The sequence below is a fragment of the Periplaneta americana genome, chromosome 7 (assembly GCF_040183065.1).
Source record: "Periplaneta americana isolate PAMFEO1 chromosome 7, P.americana_PAMFEO1_priV1, whole genome shotgun sequence".
NCBI classification, from domain to species: Eukaryota; Metazoa; Arthropoda; class Insecta; order Blattodea; family Blattidae; genus Periplaneta; species Periplaneta americana.
Window position 1 is genome coordinate 8,464,487 of NC_091123.1, and position 21,590 is coordinate 8,486,076.

Consider the following 21,590-nt stretch of genomic DNA (forward strand, 5'->3'; position numbering starts at 1 on the left):
AAACAAGATTATAAAGCTGCTGCTGTTGTGGCTCGAAGAATATGTGAAGTTGAGGATGAAGGTATCGTTAGTGAGCGTATAGCACGACGATGGTTCCAGCGTTTCAATAATGGAGAAGGAGACATTAAAGATTTACAGCATCCTGGAAGATCTGAGTTATTGAATATTGCGAATATACGCAGAGTTTTGGAAGAAAATCCACAAAAAAAGTATTCGTAGGTTGTGAGAAGAAGTTGGTGCTTCAAAAGATACAATATATCGCCACATTAAGATACTTAGCAAATAAAACAGAAGCTATAGATCTGTACCTCATGAATTGATACTGCAACAGGCTCGATGCAGAGTGGATATCTGTCGTGTAAGCTTATCGCTAATCCTATGAATAATCAATTTATCAGGAGAAATGTTACATGTGACGAAAAATGGCTATATTACCACAACCCTGACACTTCAAATCAGTGGCTCGATCCCTATCAGTCTGCCAAAGCCGTCGTTAAACAAAATCGGTTAGGCTTCAATATAATGTTATGTGTCTGGTAAAATGTTGAAGGTGTGATTCACTGGGAGTTTGTTCCAAATGGATGTGCAGTCGATGCAGAACTTTATTCTAAACAGCTAGAACGAGATCATGAAGTATTGAGAGAGAGGAACCTGGCTTTAGTTAATAAATATAGAATTCTTTTGCAACAAAACTATGTGAGATCCCATACCACTCGAATAACCATGGAAAAAAAATCCACGAATTGGAAGGAATCGAACTGCTGCCACTCCCGCATATAGCCCTTATTATGCGCCTTCAGATTACTAGGTATCTGATTTGATCCCTGATCCACTTCCTACGTGGAAGGAATTTGCGAAACCGGAAGCCACTTGGTATCACCAAATTCTTCACATCAAAAACCAGAAACTGTGCCGTCGCGGGATAACAAACCTCGCTGAAAGGTGGCTCAAGATTGTAGAACCTTTACTTGGTAAAGTTAGGTTAATTTCTTGTAACAACACACTGCAACTAAAACTTTGCTCCAAAACCGACATTACTTATGAGTAGAGCTGTGACTTTGTTCTTTTAGCCTATTTTGTTCCTTTATTCAAAGTTAAAGGCTCTTCAATCAATTATTCATTACAGAGCCTTAGGGTCAAGATATGGATGTTCCATAGCGCCTAAAATTGCCTACTTTGGTGATAAGTGCCTATTTCTGGAAATAAAGCCTATAAATTGCTTTTAACTCTTCCGAATTTAAAATCGGTCCTTCTCTTGATTCCCCTGTCAAAGAAGGAACTGAAAAAAGGAGTAATATTGAAGGAGTATTGTGGGTAAATTTTGTGGTGAATGTTTAGCTCGTTTCTAAGGAAACGAAAATCACACTGTTTTAACACTGCATCATAGCCAGTAGCTAAGTTTCTAGAATATGGCATCCCTGTTCTCTTTCAGATGTTATTAAAACAGCAGTTCATTGTAGTTCTGTTTCATTTCATATTTTAATCTTTATTGAATGTGTTGTGTTATTTGAACCAAACAAGTGAGATAGGTACAGATTATACATTAAACCACAACAATGAGAATAGCATTTAAGGCGAAACAACAGCAATGCAAGCATTGTCTAGAAGCACGTAGCTCATGAAACAGTTATCAGATTATGGAAATGATCCTAATTTGACAACAATCAGAAAAGCCATCTTCTTCCAATGTTGCAAAGAGGTACTGGTTTGATATTTTGTTGTTGCAAGATTTTGATATCTAATCAGCATTACTTCGAATATGAATTCAAGATTCGTGGAGTTCGTGGTGGTTAACATGTCTGACCGAGAAACGGGCGGACCTGGTTCAAATCCTGGTTGGGACAAGTTACCTGGTTGAGTTTTTTCCCTCAACCCATTAAGAGCAAATGCTCTTTGGCTCTAGACCGTGGACTCATTTCGCTAGCATTATCACCTTCATAGCATAGATAACCATAGCAGTTACTAAAGTGATGTAAAATAAAGCATTAAAAAAAGATTCGTGGATTATTTTTATATTCATGATAACTGTGAAAGAAGGATATCACCTGTTCCAGCAACATAAAAATACAACACATGAAAGCAATGCTGCCAGACAACCAAAATCAAAATGACCTTCTTTTTTCAAATTCCATTAGCTGACAGATCCAGAAAAAATCCAGAATTGTGTGCTGTAATGATTTAAAAAAAATATTCCTTTGAATAATCTGGAAAATAAAACACTGAAGGAATTTCTTGGAAAATGGACAAACATGCAAGTCCCTCTTCAGTCCATACTAAGGAAATATTATATTACGAAGAACTCTTGTTGCTTCTACCGATAAGATTGAAAAGATCTTAAAACAGGGTCCTGGATGGGATACAATAATGAAAATTGTGGCTATACTAGGCGGAGGAATACAGGAACTGGAGCTACATCAGGTTACTTATTTTGAATATGCTCCACTCACATTTTGTGTGGTTGAAAGAACATTTTTTTTTTGTATTTCAGAACAGTCTTAGTGATAGAAGAGCATCCTTTGCAATGGCTAATTTAGAAAAATATATTGTTACAGATTGTTTTCACGATGACAGTAGCATTGCACATTGTAAAAGAACATAACAAAGATCAACTTAAAAATAATAATTGAATTATTCTAATCTATTTTGTATATTGGTGCCTATATAAATGCCTATTTCAAACATTTTTACTGCCTTTTTGCCTGCCTATTTTTTTATTTTTTATTTTTTGGTGCCTATGTGTCACAGCTTTACTTATGAGACAGTACGGTGCCTGTAATATTCTCGGTAACTCAATGTCAGTAACTCACAAACTTATTACTAAAGCTGTGACACATTGGCACTACAAAAATGAAAATTACGCAGGCAAAAAGGCGGTAAAAATGTTTGAAATAGGCATTCATTTGGTCACTAAAATACAAAATAGGCACTTATTACAATACAATTACAATTTTCAAGTTAATCTTTGTCATGCTCTTTACAATGTGCAGTGATAATGTTGTCGTGAAAAAAAATGTACAACAATATATATATTTTTTAAATTCTCCATTATACAGAATGTTCTTCTATCACTAAGACTGTTCTGAAATGCAAAAAGTGTTCTTTCAACCACAGAAGAATGAGTGGAGCATATTTAAAATTAGTAACCTGATGTAGCTCCAGTTTCTGCACCTCTACACCCAGTATAGCCACAATTTTCATTATTGTATCCCTTCCAGGACGCTGTCTTAAGAGCCTTTCAATCTTTTGCATAGCAGTAGCTCCAGCCTTTCGTAATAATATTTTCTTAGTGCGGACTGGACAGGGACTTGCATATTTGTCCATTTTCCAAGAAAATCCTTCAGTGTTTTGTTTTTCAGATTATTCAAAGGAATATTTTCTGAAATCTTTGCAGCACACAATTTTGAATTGGATTTTTCCTGGATGTCATCGTCTGATGGAATTTGGAAAAAGAAGACTATTTTGATTTTTGTTGTCTGGCAGTGTTGCTTTGATGTCTTGTTGTATTTTCATGGTGCTGCAGTAAGTAATTATCTTTCTGAATAAAAAAATAATCCACGAATCTCGAATTCATATTCGAACTAATACAGATCAGAATAAGAATAAGAACAGTTCATGAAATTCCATTAGGGCAATGCCTGTTACAGGGCTAGCTCAATTACTCTCAATTGGCGAGTCAATCCAATTGAGATTTTTGCCTGCTTTTCCTGCCTTCCTCTGGTTAATTCCTTACTCTCTGTTTGTGCCTTCGGTTTTTATACTACATAAAGTAAATTATACACTATAAATATAGCCTGCTACTCACATGCTTTATTTATACGAAGCACAGAGCAATCCAAGTACTGATCGACTTGAAACTGAGTATCCTCTTTTAAGTTGTTAGATCGGTTCTTCATATTTACATTGGTACGGTTTGAAGCAATCTTCTTTCCAGACGTCTCCAGTCCTCATGGTGTGTTCTGTTCTGGACCATATTGCTCCTGCTGTTTCTCTGAACAGGTCTGACCAACACTGCCCTGGTCTACCCTAGCCTCTCTTCCCTATTCTCGGGTCCCATACAGTTGATGCATAGGTACATCTTGACTGGTTGAACCACAGCATGTGACCGCCCTATTTACACTTTAGTTGAAGAGCTTGGACTACTATGTCCTTCATGCTTGTCCGGGTCATCATTTGTTGGTTGCTGATTCTATCCCTCCAGGTGATGTGTAAATGCAGATTAGATATCAAAATCTTACAAAAAAATATCAAAATCTCAAAACTTACCTCTTTGCAACATTGGTAGAACAAATTAGGATCATTTTCGTTAATCTGATAACCATTTTTAGAGCAACACGCTCCTAGACAATGTTCGCTTTGCCATTGTTTCGGGTTAAACTATTCTCGTTGTTGTGGTTTAATGTATAATCTATAGCAATCTCATTCGTTTGGTTCAAATGACACAACACTCTCAATAAAAATTATAATATGAAATGAAACAGAATTACAATGAACTGCTGTTTTAATAATGTCTGAAAGAGAACAGTGATGCCATATTCTAGAAATTTAGCTGCTGACTATGATGCAATCAGTGTTAAAACAGCGTGATTTTCGTTGCCGTATGAGCTAAACATTAACCACAAAATTTTCCCACAGTACTCCTTTTTTCAGTTCCTTCTTTGGCAGGGGAATCAAGGGAAGGACCGATTTTAAACTTTGGAAAGTTAAAATACTGAAATAGGCATTTATAGGCTTCAATTCTAGAAATAGGCACTTATAGGTTTCAATTCCAGAAATAGGCACATATCACCAAAACAGCCAATTTTAGACGCTATAGAATTACTACATCTTAATCCTAAGGTTTTATAATGGATAATTAATAATTAATTAAAGAGCCTTTAACTTTGAATAAAGGATTAAAATAGGCAAAAAGGGCAAAGTCACAGCTCTACTTATTATTCTTAATTTCAAAATGTTAATCTGAACGTGAGTGCATGTGACTTAACAAGACATTTAACTCAATTGTATGATCCAGATGTGTTTTCATGTCGTATGTGTGTGAGGTTTTCGCCACTATTTGATTTTCTTGTAGATTCATGTGTAGCAGGAAAAAAAAAAAGGAAAAGAAAAGATAGTTTGAAAATTTGCCTGTGAATTCAGACCTAAATTGTTTATTCTCATATTTCAGAAATTAACAATGTCTAGTAAAAAATCAGAAGCGGCTCTTGAAACAGTGCTGCATGCTGTACAGAAGAATTATATTTCTCTAAATGATCAAGATATGAAGATATATGGCGACCACTTTACAAAAGTAAGTATCGTAATATTGGATTCCCACAAATGATCTTTCAGGTTTCGAACACTTCTAATTTATGTTCAACAAAAGAACTACATAAAGTTAGTACCGATAGAAATGCCTGCCATAGAGGATGGAAAAACATTTTGTGTCGTGGATTTCATGTTAACCAGTCTGTTATTACTAGAGACAGGCACAATATGAACAACATTTTGGCAAAATATGAAATAAATATTTCTGAAATGTCTTTGTTCCTAAACCATTTGGAGCATGTTTACATCATAATTTACAAAATAAGCCTTCACATATAAATGGTTTTGTCTACACTTAATATCTTACAAAAAGAAAAACAATAAATCTACACAGTTTGTCAGCATCAGCAAATCCTTATCTGAATGCAAGAACAAGGTAATTGAAATTTTTTACACTGAATAAAACAAAAATAAAAGTTCTAACATTGGTTCGACTCAACACTTATTACAGTACAACACAGGTAACTTTTCTATGTTTTCTTGCACAAGATTGCACCTTCTGTGAGTTGTTATTGTTTGGTACGATGAAAAACTCATAAAGTTTCAAGAAGAGGAGAAATTAAGTAGACTGCAAAATTGATGGTTGAAATCTGTTAAAAAATTAATTTACGCATATAAAAGTAGATAATGCAACACTGAAAAGATTTTCACTGGCTTCGAAAAAATAAGCAAAGATAAAGTAAGAACATTTGGTTTGGCTTCTCTAATTTATCGATGCTACGAGTTCAATGACTCTGGAGATTTCACTTGTCCTTTAAAATCCCGGAATGTTGGTGGAATGGGTGGCTTGGGGTTTTCAAATGCTTCGTCGAAAGCATTTCTATTGTCTCCTTATAATGTCTGGAAACCCCTGTTCACTGGTGGTTATAGAAATATTAACAGAAGAAAATAAAATCATGAAAAATATGAACATTTGTATGAAATATGAACATTTTACCAAAATATTGTGGAACATAAACATATTCCTGGCATTAATTACATTCTATATGACAATATTTTGTTGTTAAATGCATTCTATACATCGTGAAATTTGTTGTCCCCATACTACTAGGAGGAATGGTTTGCCTCTGTCTAGTAATTATTACATTAATGTCCAACGACATTTCCGAACAAGGTTTGGTGTAGATCCATCTAGTGTTCCTACAATTCGCGACTGGTACTCCGATTTTAAGGCAAGGGGATGCATTTGTAAGAGGAAATCAATCAGATGCCAGCCAGTAAGCGAGGAAACAGTTGAGCGTGTCCGTGAAAGTTTCTCAGGTAGTCCGCGAAAATCTACCATGAGAGTCAGCAGGAAGCAGCAAATCCCGAACTCGATTATGTGAAAGATTCTGCAATAATTATTATTGTTATTGTTGCCAGGTGTTAACTCAACTCATCGAGCTCATGAAGCAAGAAGACGCACTCTTCAAAGCTATATACAGCAGGCTTTGTGGAGCTGGCAGTTACTACGATGGCCTGAAAGTTGGCAAACCCGAAGAATATGATATGGACGTTGTAATGAGACTGCCCATCAATTACAACGACATTATTGTGAGTAATGACAAGACAGTATTCAAGGTGCCAACAAGGAGATAGGCTTGTCAGGTTTTCAGAATATAAATAAGGGAGAGTTGCAACATTTAGCTAGACAAAATACGAGAAACTCATAAGAGAGAGACAGAGAAAAATCTATGAGCGCCATTTTAAAGCATAGAATACAATGTTTAAAGACAGTATAAGGAAAAATTACCTTTGCCTTATGCCATTGAAGTTGTTATATTAATCACTAATCATTAATATATTTCTATTATTAAAATTTAGAAGGTGCGAGGTGCCCCAAGGTTCCATACTTGGCCCAATTCTATTTCTCCTATATATAAACGACCTTCCCTCAAGGATAACGCAAGCTAAAACCGTTCTCTTTGCAGATGACACTAATATTGTTTTCAACGCTCTTGATAAAAATAATTTACAGGAGAAAATAAATGAAACCTCAGGACAACTAGAACAGTGGTTAGCTAGCAATAAACTAAAACTGAATGTCAGTAAAACAGTTTGTATGTATTTCAGTCAGCAACAACTACATGACTCCATTGAAATACTACTTAATAATACTGGAATAAAGGAAGTCGACTGTACAAAATTTTTAGGGATATGGATTGATTCCAACCTCACGTGGGAAAGTCATATTCAATTCTTAACTGATAAACTAAGTCGTTTGTGTTATGCTTTCCATGTCCTAACCACTATAACTCCCAAGGATCTACTTAGATCGGTTTACTTTGGCTATGTTCACTCTGTATTATCATATGGGATAATTATCTGGGGGTCGTCATCAAGACTTGCAGAAGTGTTTAGACTGCAAAAGAGAATACTGAAAATTATAAAGAAGGTACCTATTCGCTCTGATAGTAAAAAAATATTCAAAGAGTTAGATATTTTGCCCCTACCTTGTATTTACATTCTTGAAACAGTCTGTTTCATCCACCAAAATTATGATAGTTTTAAAATAAACTCTGATTATCACAGCTACAGCACAAGAACATGCAATAATTTACATTTTAATCATCATAGATTATCCAAAAGTCTCAATAGCTTATCACATACAGGGATACGACTTTACAACAAACTCCCTGTTGAAACTAAAGCCCTTAACTATGCTAGATTTAAAAAGTCAGTGAAACATATTTTACTTTTCCACATGCCTTTTACTGTCAATGAGTATCTTAGTTTAGCACTCCAAATTTAGCTTACAGTAGTTAGTATCTCCTTTTGTGTTTACTGCTCTTTTCTATCTGATTCATGTCTGGGGTGAGACTGCCCAAGAAGATAAGGAAACCAAGAACTTTGTACAAGTAATGGTCTGGAGAAGATTGTGGAGAATTGACTTCATTGCAGAATGTGCTGATTGTATATTATTAGTATATTATTGTAGACATCTTGTATGTTGGAATAACACACTATGTAACTGCATATTTATTATGTATTCACTCTGACGATGCCATGAAATCATTGTATTCCCTAAGGCTAATAAATATCTATCTATCTAATGATGTCTGGGATTCATATTGGTTGATGCAAGCTAGTGTAGACTTCTGTCTGCCCCCATTATTTGGCAGATTTGTTTTATTTCTGTAAGCCAGTATTTAGAGACAATATAAGTTAACTAATAGTTTTTACTATTGCCATTTGAGTCAGCAGGAGGAGATTTTAAGTACATTGATAATTACGTTTATATAACGAAATTAGTTCCGTAAGGTGTTAAAACTTGAGATAATCAGCATCAGACTCGCATAAGAGAAGGATAGATAGGCCACTTCAATCAGCTGTTTCAGCCGACATTTAATTAAAAAGTTGCATGTTCTGCGTGGCCCTTTAATTTTTAATTGGTGGTCGCAATTGGTATTCACAAAGAACACAAAAGAGTATTACGTAAAAACAAATGGAACATAGCCGCTGGACCTCATACTAATCATATACAGTTCAAAATCGATCTTAGATATACATTTTGTTATCTTTAGCACTCTAAACTACATATACTATCCATAGTCGAATGAATATTATGTAAATTAATATCATGATACATGGAAAGAAAGATTTATGAAATTTTTTTTTTGTAAACTTACAACTCAAGTGTTTGGGCTCACCCAAAGGTTTCTCAAAAGTTGGCGCTACTGAATCAGAATATAATTCATTTCGTTTAGTAGGCCTACTACAAGTTTCATAAGCATTTTTCCGCCCACAGAAAATTGCTTTGATAAATGTATCAATATTTTCAGAATTTTATCGTGATCACCACATAAAGTTATAAATTTCTATGTGAGTAAAATGTTGTAAGTATTCATATGTTTCGTATTTCCGTGTGTATTTTCTCCTCAAAATTGCGACTTCATTGTGTACTTTTTCTTTTTTTAACTAATGACTGGTACTTAACTGTTCGTCATTCACCCATATGAAGCCAGTTGTGTAGACCAATTTAATGACAGAGTCACTGCCCAGGGTACACCATAGGAGACTGGTCTATGCTGCACCCACTATGAGATGATATGATTTGTTGGGTTACCACAGAACCAGAGCTCCCAGAAAAAATGTCTGCATTACCTGGATACGGACTTGCCCAGGTGTATGCTGGGAATCGAACCCGGGTCCACAGGATTACAAGTCCAGCACTCTATCCACTAACCTAAAATATATAGTTTATGGCTTTTGTTGGAAACTGATGACAATCTGTGATGTCACTATCATTTAACACTGGCTTTGCATTGCGTCCGACATCACATTCCGTATCTGGTTAATGGTACAATTGTAAAATAAGTCTTTGATTTCAGATTGATAACAGTGGAGTACCGGCAGCTTTCACTAAAGTGAAGATCACAAAAGGAATGGACCAGTTGAGACAACATCCTGAATGGACATCCAAATATCGGTATATCTTGACTTTTGATCTGGATAGGATTTATCATTGACCTATCCTGAACATAACTGCACCTGTCCTAAACATGATTTCTGTAACAACCTATCCTGAATATAATTTTTCCTAATAGAAAACTTTTCTGAACGTGTTTTCTGTTACAGAGTCTATTTTAAACAATATTTGTATAATACCGTACATCCTTTCCAGAATTAGTATTTAGTATTTATTTATTCATTTAACCTGGTAGAGATAAGGCCATCAGGCCTTCTCTGCCCCTCTACCAGGGGATTACAACTATAATATGAACAATAAAATTACAATTAACATTAAATTTACAATTACAATTACAATAGAAATTAAAGTACGACAAGATTACCTGATTAATGAAAGCTAGACATTTTATCATAGAAGTTAAGAACAAAAAATATTTTTGTATTTACTGAATTACAAATTAATCCTACAATAACAAAAATCTATAGTAATGAAATTACCTGATATTGAAATATTTTGTGATAGATTAAGAGAACTATTTACAAGAAACCATGTCTGAACGAGTCTCAATTACTGACCAAGTGCCTAGTAAGTTTGCGTTTGAATTCAGTTTTATTTCGACAGTCCCTGATGCTAGCAGGTAACGAATTCCAGAGTCTTGGCAGGGCTATTGTGAAAGAGGATGAGTATGAGGAGGTGCGATGGGATGGTATTGTTAGTATTGTTTCATGGCGAGAGCGTGTGTTCAGATTGTGGTGGGAAGAAAGGTAAGTGAAGCGAGACGACAGGTACGAAGGAATAGAAGAGTTCAAGATTTCGAAGAGAAGGAGAAGTGAATGTAAATTTCTTTTCTTATCTAGTTTAAGCCAACCTATTGTTTCCAGGGATGGGGTAATATGATCATATTTACGAACATTGCTTACAAAAAGTACACACAAGTTATGAGCACGTTGAAGTTTCGTTTTGTTGTCACTGGAAAGGTCAGTCAGTAAAATGTAGCATAGTCAAAATAGGGAAATACAAGCGTCTGCACAAGGGACTTTTTTAAGCAAGAGAGAAGATCAACATTTATCCTTTTTAGCACATGGATAATAGAATATACTTTTCTGCAGGTTTCTGTGATTTGCATGTCCCAGTTGAGATTATTATCCATGTGAATGCCAAGATTTTTTACCGAAGAACTGAAAGGGATATGCACTGTACTTACTTTAACAGGGGAAATGTCGAGTTGCTTTACAGCATCGATTTGCCGTTTGTTTCCTAATATAATTGCTTGTGTCTTTCCAGGATTGATATTAAGATGGAATTTCTTTGTCCATGTCACAATCGAGTCAATGTCTTCGTTCAATTTATCTATAGCGTCATTTATTCGGTCTAAGCGGGAAGAGATGTAGCATTGAAGATCGACAGCATACAAGTGATAGTTACAATGCCTTACAAGAGATGTAATATCATTGACATATATTGTGAACAACAATGGTCGGAGTACCGAACCCTGTGGTATATCTGTTGTTATGTTAAGCCAGGAAGAGCTTCGATTCCCGGATACAACACATTGTTGTCTTTCCCGTAAGTAGGATTCGAACCAACTCACAGCAGTCTCTGACAAATGCAGATTTCTCAATTGAAGGGTGAGCAGGTCAAAATTTACAGAGTTGAAAGCTTTGCTAAGGTCAAGAAGTGTTAGTATTGTTACTTTATTAGGGTCGATTGCTTCACGAATGTCTTCGGTCACTTTAAGTAGAGCAGTGCTTGTGTTGTGTCCAGCTCTGAAACCTGACTGATACTTGTCGAATAGTTTGTGTTCGTTCAGAATGTGATTCGTGTTACACAATCAATCTTATACAACATTTGTATAGCACAACCTATCTTAAATAGTATTTATGTAACACAGACATTCTTGAATGTGATAAGTGTTAACACAGTCTATCTTAAATAGAAGTTATGTAACACAAATATGAGAATTCAAGCATAAGTCGTGGCAACTATTTTTTTTTTTCAAAGTTAACCGATGATATCACAAGATGTCATGTATGATTTTTTATATGAGTTTTAAGATATTTTATTAAAAGTACCACGTCTCTTAGACCCTTGCCTTTCACAAAAAATATGATTATACAAATTGAAATATAAATAGGTAATATAAAAAATGTATTAATAAGATCACCAAACACGAAGGTATTTGTTTGAAGTTATTTTATTTCTCTTAGTAAAGGGTTGGCATGAAGAAGTATCTTATTCCTATAAGTAGTCTATAGATTTTGAATATAAGCAACTTGGAAGGGTATATGAAGTTCATTTTAGAGTTCGACATTGTTTGTGAGGTAGTGTGCACCAGTGATTGTTCTGCAGACAGCTCTTTGAATTCCTTCTAGACTCTTGAGATGACAGAGATGAGCTTGGCCCCATATCTCACAGCAGTAGTGGATGTATGAACGGATGACTGATGCATACAGCAGGACTTTTGCTTTCCCTGAAGTCAGGCTTTTGAAAAGTGTATAGAGAGCCATATATCTCTGAAATGCCTGTAAGATAAATGTTTGTCTAGAAGTACCTACTCCAAGATATTTAACTGATGTGGTAAAACGTATTAATTGGTTTGAGTACTCAATTGATCTATAACCCTGGGAAAACGTTTAGTAAAATCCATCAATTGAGATATTTTGCCGTTGATTTTTAATCTCCATTTGGTTGACGATTGTGTTAATACATTTAGGGCATTTTGCATGTTGACACAAGCTACAGGGATATTCAAATGTCGTATGGCAATTATCTTCGATCATATCACTAGATGGCAGTGTGATGTATGGTTATCACACATAGAGCAATGTAAATTCAGTTGTGAGTAGAACACCGTGCCATGCATCCATAGAACGAGTATATGATCGCATCACTATGGGGATGGCAGTGCGATATGGTTATCATACAAATATTATATTACATTATGCATAATGAATAATGCAGTTGTGAGTCGACAACTGTGCAGAATGGATGTGATCCTATGGGTTTTTAGGATGGGTATGTGTGCTGTAATGATATTCCAACTACTGCAATAAACACAGGTAGCATGATGCTGTGTTCTCTATTGGTTTTTTTGATTACTAACCTACTCCACTGGTACACATACCCTGGCCTTTCAAGTAGCATGATGCTATGTTGTTTATGGTTTTTTGATTGCTACTCTACCCTACCCTACTAGTACACATACCCTGCCCTTTCATTTCCACATTATTTTTAAAATTTCGAACTGCGCCCACATTCTTAGAAAAAAATAAAATTGCCATGATCTAGTCCCAACTCTTGTATGTGTTAACGCACTATATCTTAAATAGAAGTTGTGTAACACAAACATTTCCTGAATGGAGCCACCATGGTGGTCTAGTGGCTAGAGTGCCGGACTCATAGTCCTGTGGACTCAGGTTCGATCCCCGACATACCTCTGATTTATAACTTGTGTTTGGGCAAGTCCATGGTCCAGTAACACAGAGATTTTCTCTGGGAACTCCAGTTTCCCTGTGGCATGCAACAAATCTCCATCATCTCATTACTGGAGTATTGTAGACCAGCATCCTATGATGCATCCTGGGCAGCGACTCTGTCGGTAAATTAGTTTACACAACTGGCTTCATATGGGTGAATAACAAACAGTCAAGTACCAGCCATTAGTAAAAAAAAAATATTATCTTAAACAGAGTTTGTATAACACAAACATTTCCCGAATTTGATTTCTGTTAATACAGTATATCTTAAATAGAGTAAATAACTATTTGGGTGCATGTTGAATGATTTCATTTACTTAAGTCTATTGAATAATGGTCCAAAAATAAACTATAAACGGTAATATACTGGTAATTTGCAATGTGATAAAGAAACTCAACTGTTGCAAAAGTGTAAAACACACAAAATATATAGGGTGGGAAGAAAACATCATACAGTTTAAAAAATAATTTTGAAGCAATGTGTTTACCCAAATACACAGTTCACTGACATAGGAAATGTTGTTGTTGTTGTTTTCTAATGCCAGGCGTTTGACAATAAAGTCATTTGACCTCTTGCACTCCAATATTTTTCAAAGATATTATCATCACCAGCCACTGAAGCACAGATTTTGAGGTGTTCCGAATCCATTTCTTGGTTTGAGTTGCACAATGGGCAGTTAGGGGACTGATATATTCCAATTCTATGCAGGTGTTTGGCCAAACAATCATGGCCTGTTGCCAATCTAAATGCAGCTACAGACGATTTTCGTGGTAAATCGGGAATTAACTGTGGATTTTGATGCAGAGAGTTCCATTTTTTCCCTTGGGATTGAGTTATCAAATTTTGTTTGTTGAAGTCTAAGTATGTAGATTTAATAAATCTCTTCACAGAGTAATACGTAGATTTAGTAACAGGTCTGTAAGTAGCAGTGCTGCCCTTCTTTGCTAAAGCATCTGCATTCTCGTTTCCCAGGATTCCACAATGGGATGGTATCCATTGGAATACAATTCTTTTATTGAGTGATATTAATTGAGAGAGCATTTTAGTTATTTCTGCTGTTTGAGATGAAGGTGTGTGTTTAGAGACGATTGATAGAATAGCTGCTTTGGAGTCTGACAATATAACTGCATTCCTAAATTTATTGACGTGGCATAGAAGATTCCTGAGACATTCACTTATTGCAATAATTTCACCATCAAAACTTGTTGTTCCATATCCAAGAGATCTATAAAGTGAGAAGAGACAGCACATAATACCTGCACCGGCACCTTGTTCTCTGGAGATCAAGGATCTGTCAGTGTATAAATGAAGCCAGTTTTGTGGAGAGTACCTAATATTAATTGTCTCTAAAGATAATTGTTTCAATATTTCAGTGTTTACTTCTGATATCAGTATTTCTTCTGTTAAATTTAGATTATATTCTATATTTAATAGAGTTAAAGGGTTTGGTTTAATTTGTAAATTTTCTTTTAAATTCGGGATATTGATTTTCTGTTTTACATAGGAAATGTATCATTTTATAAGTTAACTTACAAAGTACTGTTTGAAAACAATGTTTGTGAGCTATCCACCATAATTCTGCAAGCACTGTTACATTCCTGCAGGAAAGCATTACCCACTGTAGAATGTCCCACTGTTTTTCACATGTGGTTATTTCAATCGTGAACAAGCTGAATTTTGTAAGGAATCATACAGGATCTGAAGAATTTGGAATGTAGTCGAGCTAATTTTGACTTCACATACTGTGACCAGCAGGCTCTGAACCTCGCACTGGAAATTCACGTCATTTCTTAACCCACACTAACAAAGTGTTCCTAGGTTCTGTGTTAAAATATTTTTTGTGTAGTTTCAAAGAATAGTTAAAAAATCAATTATTGTTCCAGGTATATGGACTCCTGGAGGAATAAAGACGACTACCTGTTGGAGACCGAGTTTCGGAAATGGATAGAGAGTGTGGTGAATAAAGCTCTAAATACACTTAAACAGAAGAAATCCAACTGCTATGAACTTGTACTTGAGAACCCTGACGGATTGGGGGAAAAAACACCATATCAGGTATGTTGCGAGTACCGGTATCAGAACACGGTATGAGCAAGTGGGAAATCAGTAAGCTTACTCTTTTGGCTGCATGTAAGTACACTGAGGGATAATATCCATCAGGAAAGCATACTACTATGCATATTATTTTAATTTGTTCTGATTACATTAAATGTATCTCAGAAACAAAAAACTTAATTTTATTCATATTCTCATTTCAGCATTTCGGTCGTAGTAACAGTCCAACAATATTTACTTTTCATCATATTGGTTTCAAGCTAGTCAGATCTTTTATAGAAGGTAACAAGCTGCACTTACATTTTACAAAAGATCTTTTATCAAATAAACTTTCATAAAATAAAACCCAATGCAGTGTCATATTATATTTTATAAAATATCTTTGATAGTGTAATATCAGCCTAAAACATAACACAATATAATGGAACACAGCACAACATAAACACAACTCTGAAATAATTTAAAAATAAACTTTTAATAATAGGCCTACACTACTCAAAACAATTAGAGGCACCATGAATTACATAAATATTTTTATTCAATAAGGGTCATTCATTCATTCAGTGTTCTGTCCAAGGACAGGTCTTTCACTGCCAACCCAACTTTCTCCAATCTTTCCTATTTTCTGCCTTCCTCTTTCTCAAACTCTTTTCCCGTTCACCATTCCTTCCAATGCATCCTTCAGTAGGCAGTTTCTTCTCAGCCAGTGACCCAACCAATTTCTTTTCCTCTTTCTGGTCAGTTTCAGCATCATTCTTTCTTCACCCACTCTTCCCAACACAGCTTCATTTCTCATTGTCCACTTCAGCAGCAGCTCACGTCACTTATAGTAAGCTTACACCTCAAGTATTTGAAGCTGTCTATTTGCTCTACTGCCTCATTTAGAATTCGCAAGTTTACTTTCTTTTATGAGATGACGTTACTTACCAGCAAGAGCATGCTGAAGTTTCCATCTGTAGTCCTGCTAATAAGACTAGATGCACTAGTTCTCACTTTCGAGGAACTTGGTTAATGTAAAAGCTTACAAATTATGTACTGGTAAGTAACATTAACTGCTGTAAAGCAAAACATGAACACCCAAGTCTATGAGGACATATATAGGCCTAGTACTTGTCTTTTCTTTTTTTAATGACATGTCTGATGTTTGCCACTATATATACAGATGTTATCATTGAATCAATTTAAGTCCTGAATAAAAGAAGGCTTGGTAAAGCATTAGTGAATATGAGGAACATAAATGTTATATAGATTTTATACTTTGCTTATGTGCCCTATAGGAAATATATTTATAATATAGAATCTATCTTTGTGATATTGATAAAAGTCTTCTCAAGAATATAGTTTTAACAATGTATTATATGGAATTTGATAAATACTGGTACCGGTATATAATTTTTAATTTTATATGTATTTTACAGTATACCTGTATAATAAGTATTTTACAGTAGCCTATATCTGTATATTCTTAAGTACCAGTATTAAATGTTATATACGAGTATATAATTTAAATTAAGTGAATGTACTGTATTGTGTTAGGTTTGTAAATACTAACAATGTATATACTGTTAGTGGAGTTTTCCACTCAATAATAAAGTTTATTATTATTATTATTATTATTATTATTATTATTATTATTGATGTAATCTTTAATAACCTTGTTAACAGATCTCGCTAACAAAGTCAGGTCCTGCAATGACTTTCAACATCATAATTCCTCCTGATAATGCAAAAGTGGACGTCGATTTTGTTCCTGTGATAGAGTTCACTCATCCAAAATGGCCTCCACACCATGTGCGCAGTCTCTCGCCTAACCTGATTGCAGCAAAGGTATCCTCTACTTTGCATGATTAGGGGTAAAATATTCACTCGTTCATTTTAACTACACATTAATACGTCTATTATTCCTGGTTGGGGTTTTATTTCTTAATTACTTGTTTTGAATCCGTGTTTTATTTTATTTTTTGTAAGGAGATATAATAAAGAATTATGCCATTTTGGATTTATAGACAAGCCTGTAGATAATGCATAATACTGAATAAAACCATTATAGCAGGAAATACTGTACTTCTCCTTATCTGTCTAAATTTCAAAAATAACTGATAAATGCAAGACATTCTAACAATTCCTACGGAATTACCTTCTGACAGTTCAAGTTTGAATACAGATAGGTATGTTAAATTGATGCTGAGTTGTCCAAGAAGTAGGTAGGAGTCACGTGTCTAGTACGGCTACACCTGCTTCAGTATCAAATTACGTAGTCTCTACAATCTTCTAACCTGATTCTTGCATGTGATGTACACTCACAAAGAATCCCTCAAGCCCAATACCTCAGAACTGGATATTTAGTGACACACTGATTGGCTTCTGAGCTGTCCATATTATACTTAAATCCTACAATATCTAGATTAAGTCAACTGTCTTACTTTTTGGATTATAAATAATGACTTTAATGTATGTAATCAAGAAAACGAAAGTTAATTAATTAATTTATTTGGATGCATATTAAATGATTTCGTTTAGTATATTTTTGGGTAAAAATTTAAGTGAAAAAAAAAGCTATAAACAAACAGTAATACCATTCGCAACATGACAGGAACTGAATTGTTATGAAGCAGACAACATGTACAGTGCGCGGTATATACAACTTACCAGCATTATCATCGGTCATAGGATGTGTGTTTAGTGGGGAGATCTGACCACTCTCTCGCATGGCAGGAAAATGAATCAGCAGTGAATGGCGGTGTTTTAGGCCTATAGTCCCATACAAATAATGTACCAGTAAGAGATAATAATAAAACGTTATGTTGAACTTATCTATTATCAAAACATGTGGAAATATCCACCATAGAAACAAAAATTTTAATCATCAATGGTAAAGACTGAATACCTAGCAAAATCAGTCTTATTAATATTCCACTAGAAAGAATAAATTAATTTAATTATTTAGACCACCTGCTAATAATAATGAATGAATCACATAGATATTTCAAATTCAATTACTGGTTTCTAAATTTATCAAAACCTTGGGTACCAGTACCATAAACTCTGTTATGAAGCCAACACTCGTCCAAAAGCAAGCAAGAATACAACATTACAAAACCTTAGCTCGACCAGTTTTCACTTATGCTTGTGAGGAATGAACAATTAGGAAAAGAGATGAGACCCTAATAACTGCAGCTGATATGCGATCTATGAGAAAACAGCAGGATACTCTAAATGGGACCACAAGAGGAATGAAGACGTCCTCAACAAACTCCAAATCGAACCAATAATTTAGAATATAGAGGAACACAGAGAGAAAAATGGATGAACCTTGTTAACAGGATGAATAACAGCAGAATCCCAGAAGTGATTCTCCGTTACACACCACCAGGGAAAAGATCAATAGGATGTCCTGCAAAAAGATTGATCGAATCCATAACAGGTCACATGGCCTTATACATGTTTGAAAGAAGATGATGATGATGTTGAAAATGATGTCCACCTTTCTGAGTGCAAGAATCACATCCATGCAGCTCTCTATTTCTAATTTCACCCAGCATCAAACAGGACTGTTCACATACACTCTCTGTTTAAATTCCCCCACAGGTAAAAACCACAAACATTTTAAGTCCACTACTAATTATGCGATCATCAAAAACTTTTTCTCATGTTTTTAACGATATAATGGCTGATGAGCAGTGGAGTTATCCAGCTGAAAATAAACATAATGCTTTTCATCTCCAGTGAGTATTGGAAAAAAAACAGGCAGCTGTATGTCTCACATATAACACTGTGAGCTGACTGTATTGTAAAAGAAAATGAGTAAATTATCCTGCGTGCAGTAATGCTACACCACATAGCCACCTTCTGATCACAAAGAGGAACTCCATGCACTAAATGAGGATTTTCAGTGTTCCAGAGCCTTATATTCTGAAAGTGCAGATAACAGCTTAAATGGAACCAAGCTTCGTCCGTCATCATTAATAATTGAGATGGCTCAACAGTACCGTAACAAAAAACCACGCGAGTAGCTGGAACCCCTTGCTGTAATTGATGAACTATTGTCACACAAGGAGGATAAAAGTGTAGCATTTTCAGCCCCCTTAATGCTAATCTTTGTGACATGTCGCATCCTTGTACTAATAGGCATGAAGATTTTCTAGGACTTAGCTGTATTCTACCCTGAATATCTGTAAGTTTCTTTGTTGTGATTATTGTATACAGAAAGGTGGACATCATTTTCAACATAGGCTATGCTTTGATAACAGGTAATGTAACATAATATAACATAACGTTTTCTTATTACCTTCTACCAGCACATTATTTGTATGGGAATATAGGCCTAAATCACTGCTTATTCGTTTTCCTCCTGTGTGATAGGTGGTTGGATCTCCCCTCTAAACACACGCCCTATGAACGGTCACAATGTCAGTAAGTTGTATATGCTGCTCACTGTATATGTCAACTTTGATATGTACTCACATTTATTGTTATAGTTTAGTAAGGTGATGTAATATGCTCTCTTCTTTTTCCACTGAAGCGTACATCCTGGTTTATTGTACCAAAGCCAAAAAAAGGGAACACAGATGGCACCTTATGGAGACTAGCATTTCATGAACAAGAAAGAGAGATGATAAATGATAAAGGTGTCCTGAAGCCCGTGTGTCGACTGCTGAAGGTAAGAAAACAAGATTGAACACACAAAAGTGATAGTTGATGACATGATGATTGTCAGCAAATTTTACATCCATTGTTCTCTAATGAGTCTTTCACTGTGGCTGCCCTGAGTCACGCATAACTACTCTGTGCTATAGTCAATGGCGACTGATTTGCTATGGCAGGCCTCAGTCATTTGGCTTAATTAAACTCAAATTTTGTACTGTTATATAACATTTTTGTTATTTGAATGGAGAATATAGCGTTCTAGAAGCATTTTAAAACTTTGTGACTTTTTAGACCCGCCTTGCAGTAAAATTTGTTCCCGAGACCTGAAACATTCTGGTCGGGTCTGACTTCTACATTTTGTATGTTTTCATGGGCTTTGAGGCTGCACTTGAAGAGCACATTTCTTCTGACCTTGTGACTTGGCCAGTATTCATTCACCCATCAGCTTTCTCTTTTCCACAGACTGTTCTCTTATCAATGCCCATCTCAAGGGTGGGATGGAATGAAAATAGCAGTGGTGGCTTGTCTTCCTAAATAAGTCATTCATACATACATAAGTGTTCTGCCCATGGGCAGGTATTTCACTGCAAACCCAGCATTCTCCAATCTTTCCTATTTTCTGCCTTTCTCTTAGTCTCCGCATATGTTCCACATATCTTAATGTCGTCTGTCATCTGATGTCTTCTTCTGCCCCAAACTTTTGTTTGTCTCATTCACCATTCCTTCCAGTGCATCTTTTAGTTGGCAGTTTCTTCTCAGCCAGTGACCCAAACAATTCCTTTTTCTCTTTCTGATCAGTTTCAGCATCATTCTTTCTTCACCCACTCTTTCCAACACAACCACTTTTTCTTGGGAATGATAGATGCAGTAGCTTCCGCACACCATTCTCTCTTTCGAATAAGATATAAATAACATAAAAGTTCTCGCTGTCTAGTAGGCATGAGCCCACATTGTTCTCTTCCCTTGTGTCTCAGTTTATGACTTAAGAGAAGGTGTTGTACTATTGTACTTCACAACTAATACTGTACAGTACTGAATGTGATCCAGTGTTGTTATGTATTTCGGGAAAATGGAAGCCGAAAAAGATGCGAACAATAATGATGATATAATTAATTCATTGTCAGAGTATCCTTTTAAAAGAAGAAATAATATTGAAGAAAGGGAAGTTTTAAGTAAAGAGATACCTATGCCAATTTTTCAGAAAGATAATCTTAAAACGTGAGCTTTCAATCCATTTTGGTTTGGGCAACACAAATGGTTAAGTGGTAATGTGATGCAAAATAAATTTTCTGCTTGTTGCTGTCGAAAAAAAAAAAAAAAAAAAAAAAAAAAAAACAGTGTGGTCTACTGAGAGCTTCAGTAACGTAAAAAATATGTGCATGTGAATTTCAACATATTCTTCATCTGCTGAGCATAATATGTGCTGCTTCATCACATTGAAACAGTTATTGAATCAAACTCACAGCATAACAACTTATTTGGCAAGTGATATTTTATTATTATTTTTCATTATATCATTGGCTATATTATTATTAATAGCAATAATAACAATAATATTATCAACAATAATAAATAATCAGTATAGGAAGTAGGCTACTTAAACTAGTTACATCAGACCTCACTGAGGATTTCATCACTGGCCACTACTGGCTATGGTGATGAGGTGCCATGACACTAGTTCTCCCAACTTCACAAATACCCGATACGTGACATTTGT

General features: G+C 35.2%; 1 protein-coding gene and 1 long non-coding RNA gene across 3 annotated transcripts in view; one reads left to right on the top strand and one right to left on the bottom strand.

The window, feature by feature from the left end:
• LOC138702867 (uncharacterized) overlaps window positions 1-21,590 on the bottom strand; it is a 154,126-nt gene that overhangs the window by 90,647 nt on the left and 41,889 nt on the right. The gene's annotated exons all lie outside the window — the stretch shown is intronic.
• The window catches only part of LOC138702866 (cyclic GMP-AMP synthase-like receptor), a 39,611-nt gene that overhangs the window by 6,246 nt on the left and 11,775 nt on the right, over window positions 1-21,590 (top strand). Inside the window, exons 3-8 of one of the 2 annotated variants that reach the window (XM_069830220.1) lie at window positions 5,165-5,287; window positions 6,667-6,837; window positions 9,615-9,712; window positions 15,055-15,226; window positions 16,892-17,053; window positions 19,749-19,886. In XM_069830220.1, coding sequence (XP_069686321.1) covers window positions 5,174-5,287; window positions 6,667-6,837; window positions 9,615-9,712; window positions 15,055-15,226; window positions 16,892-17,053; window positions 19,749-19,886 — 855 coding nt within the window. In that variant the 5' untranslated portion in view covers window positions 5,165-5,173. The remainder of the gene's footprint in view (window positions 1-5,164; window positions 5,288-6,666; window positions 6,838-9,614; window positions 9,713-15,054; window positions 15,227-16,891; window positions 17,054-19,748; window positions 19,887-21,590) is intronic. The other variant, XM_069830221.1, reaches the window with a different exon arrangement.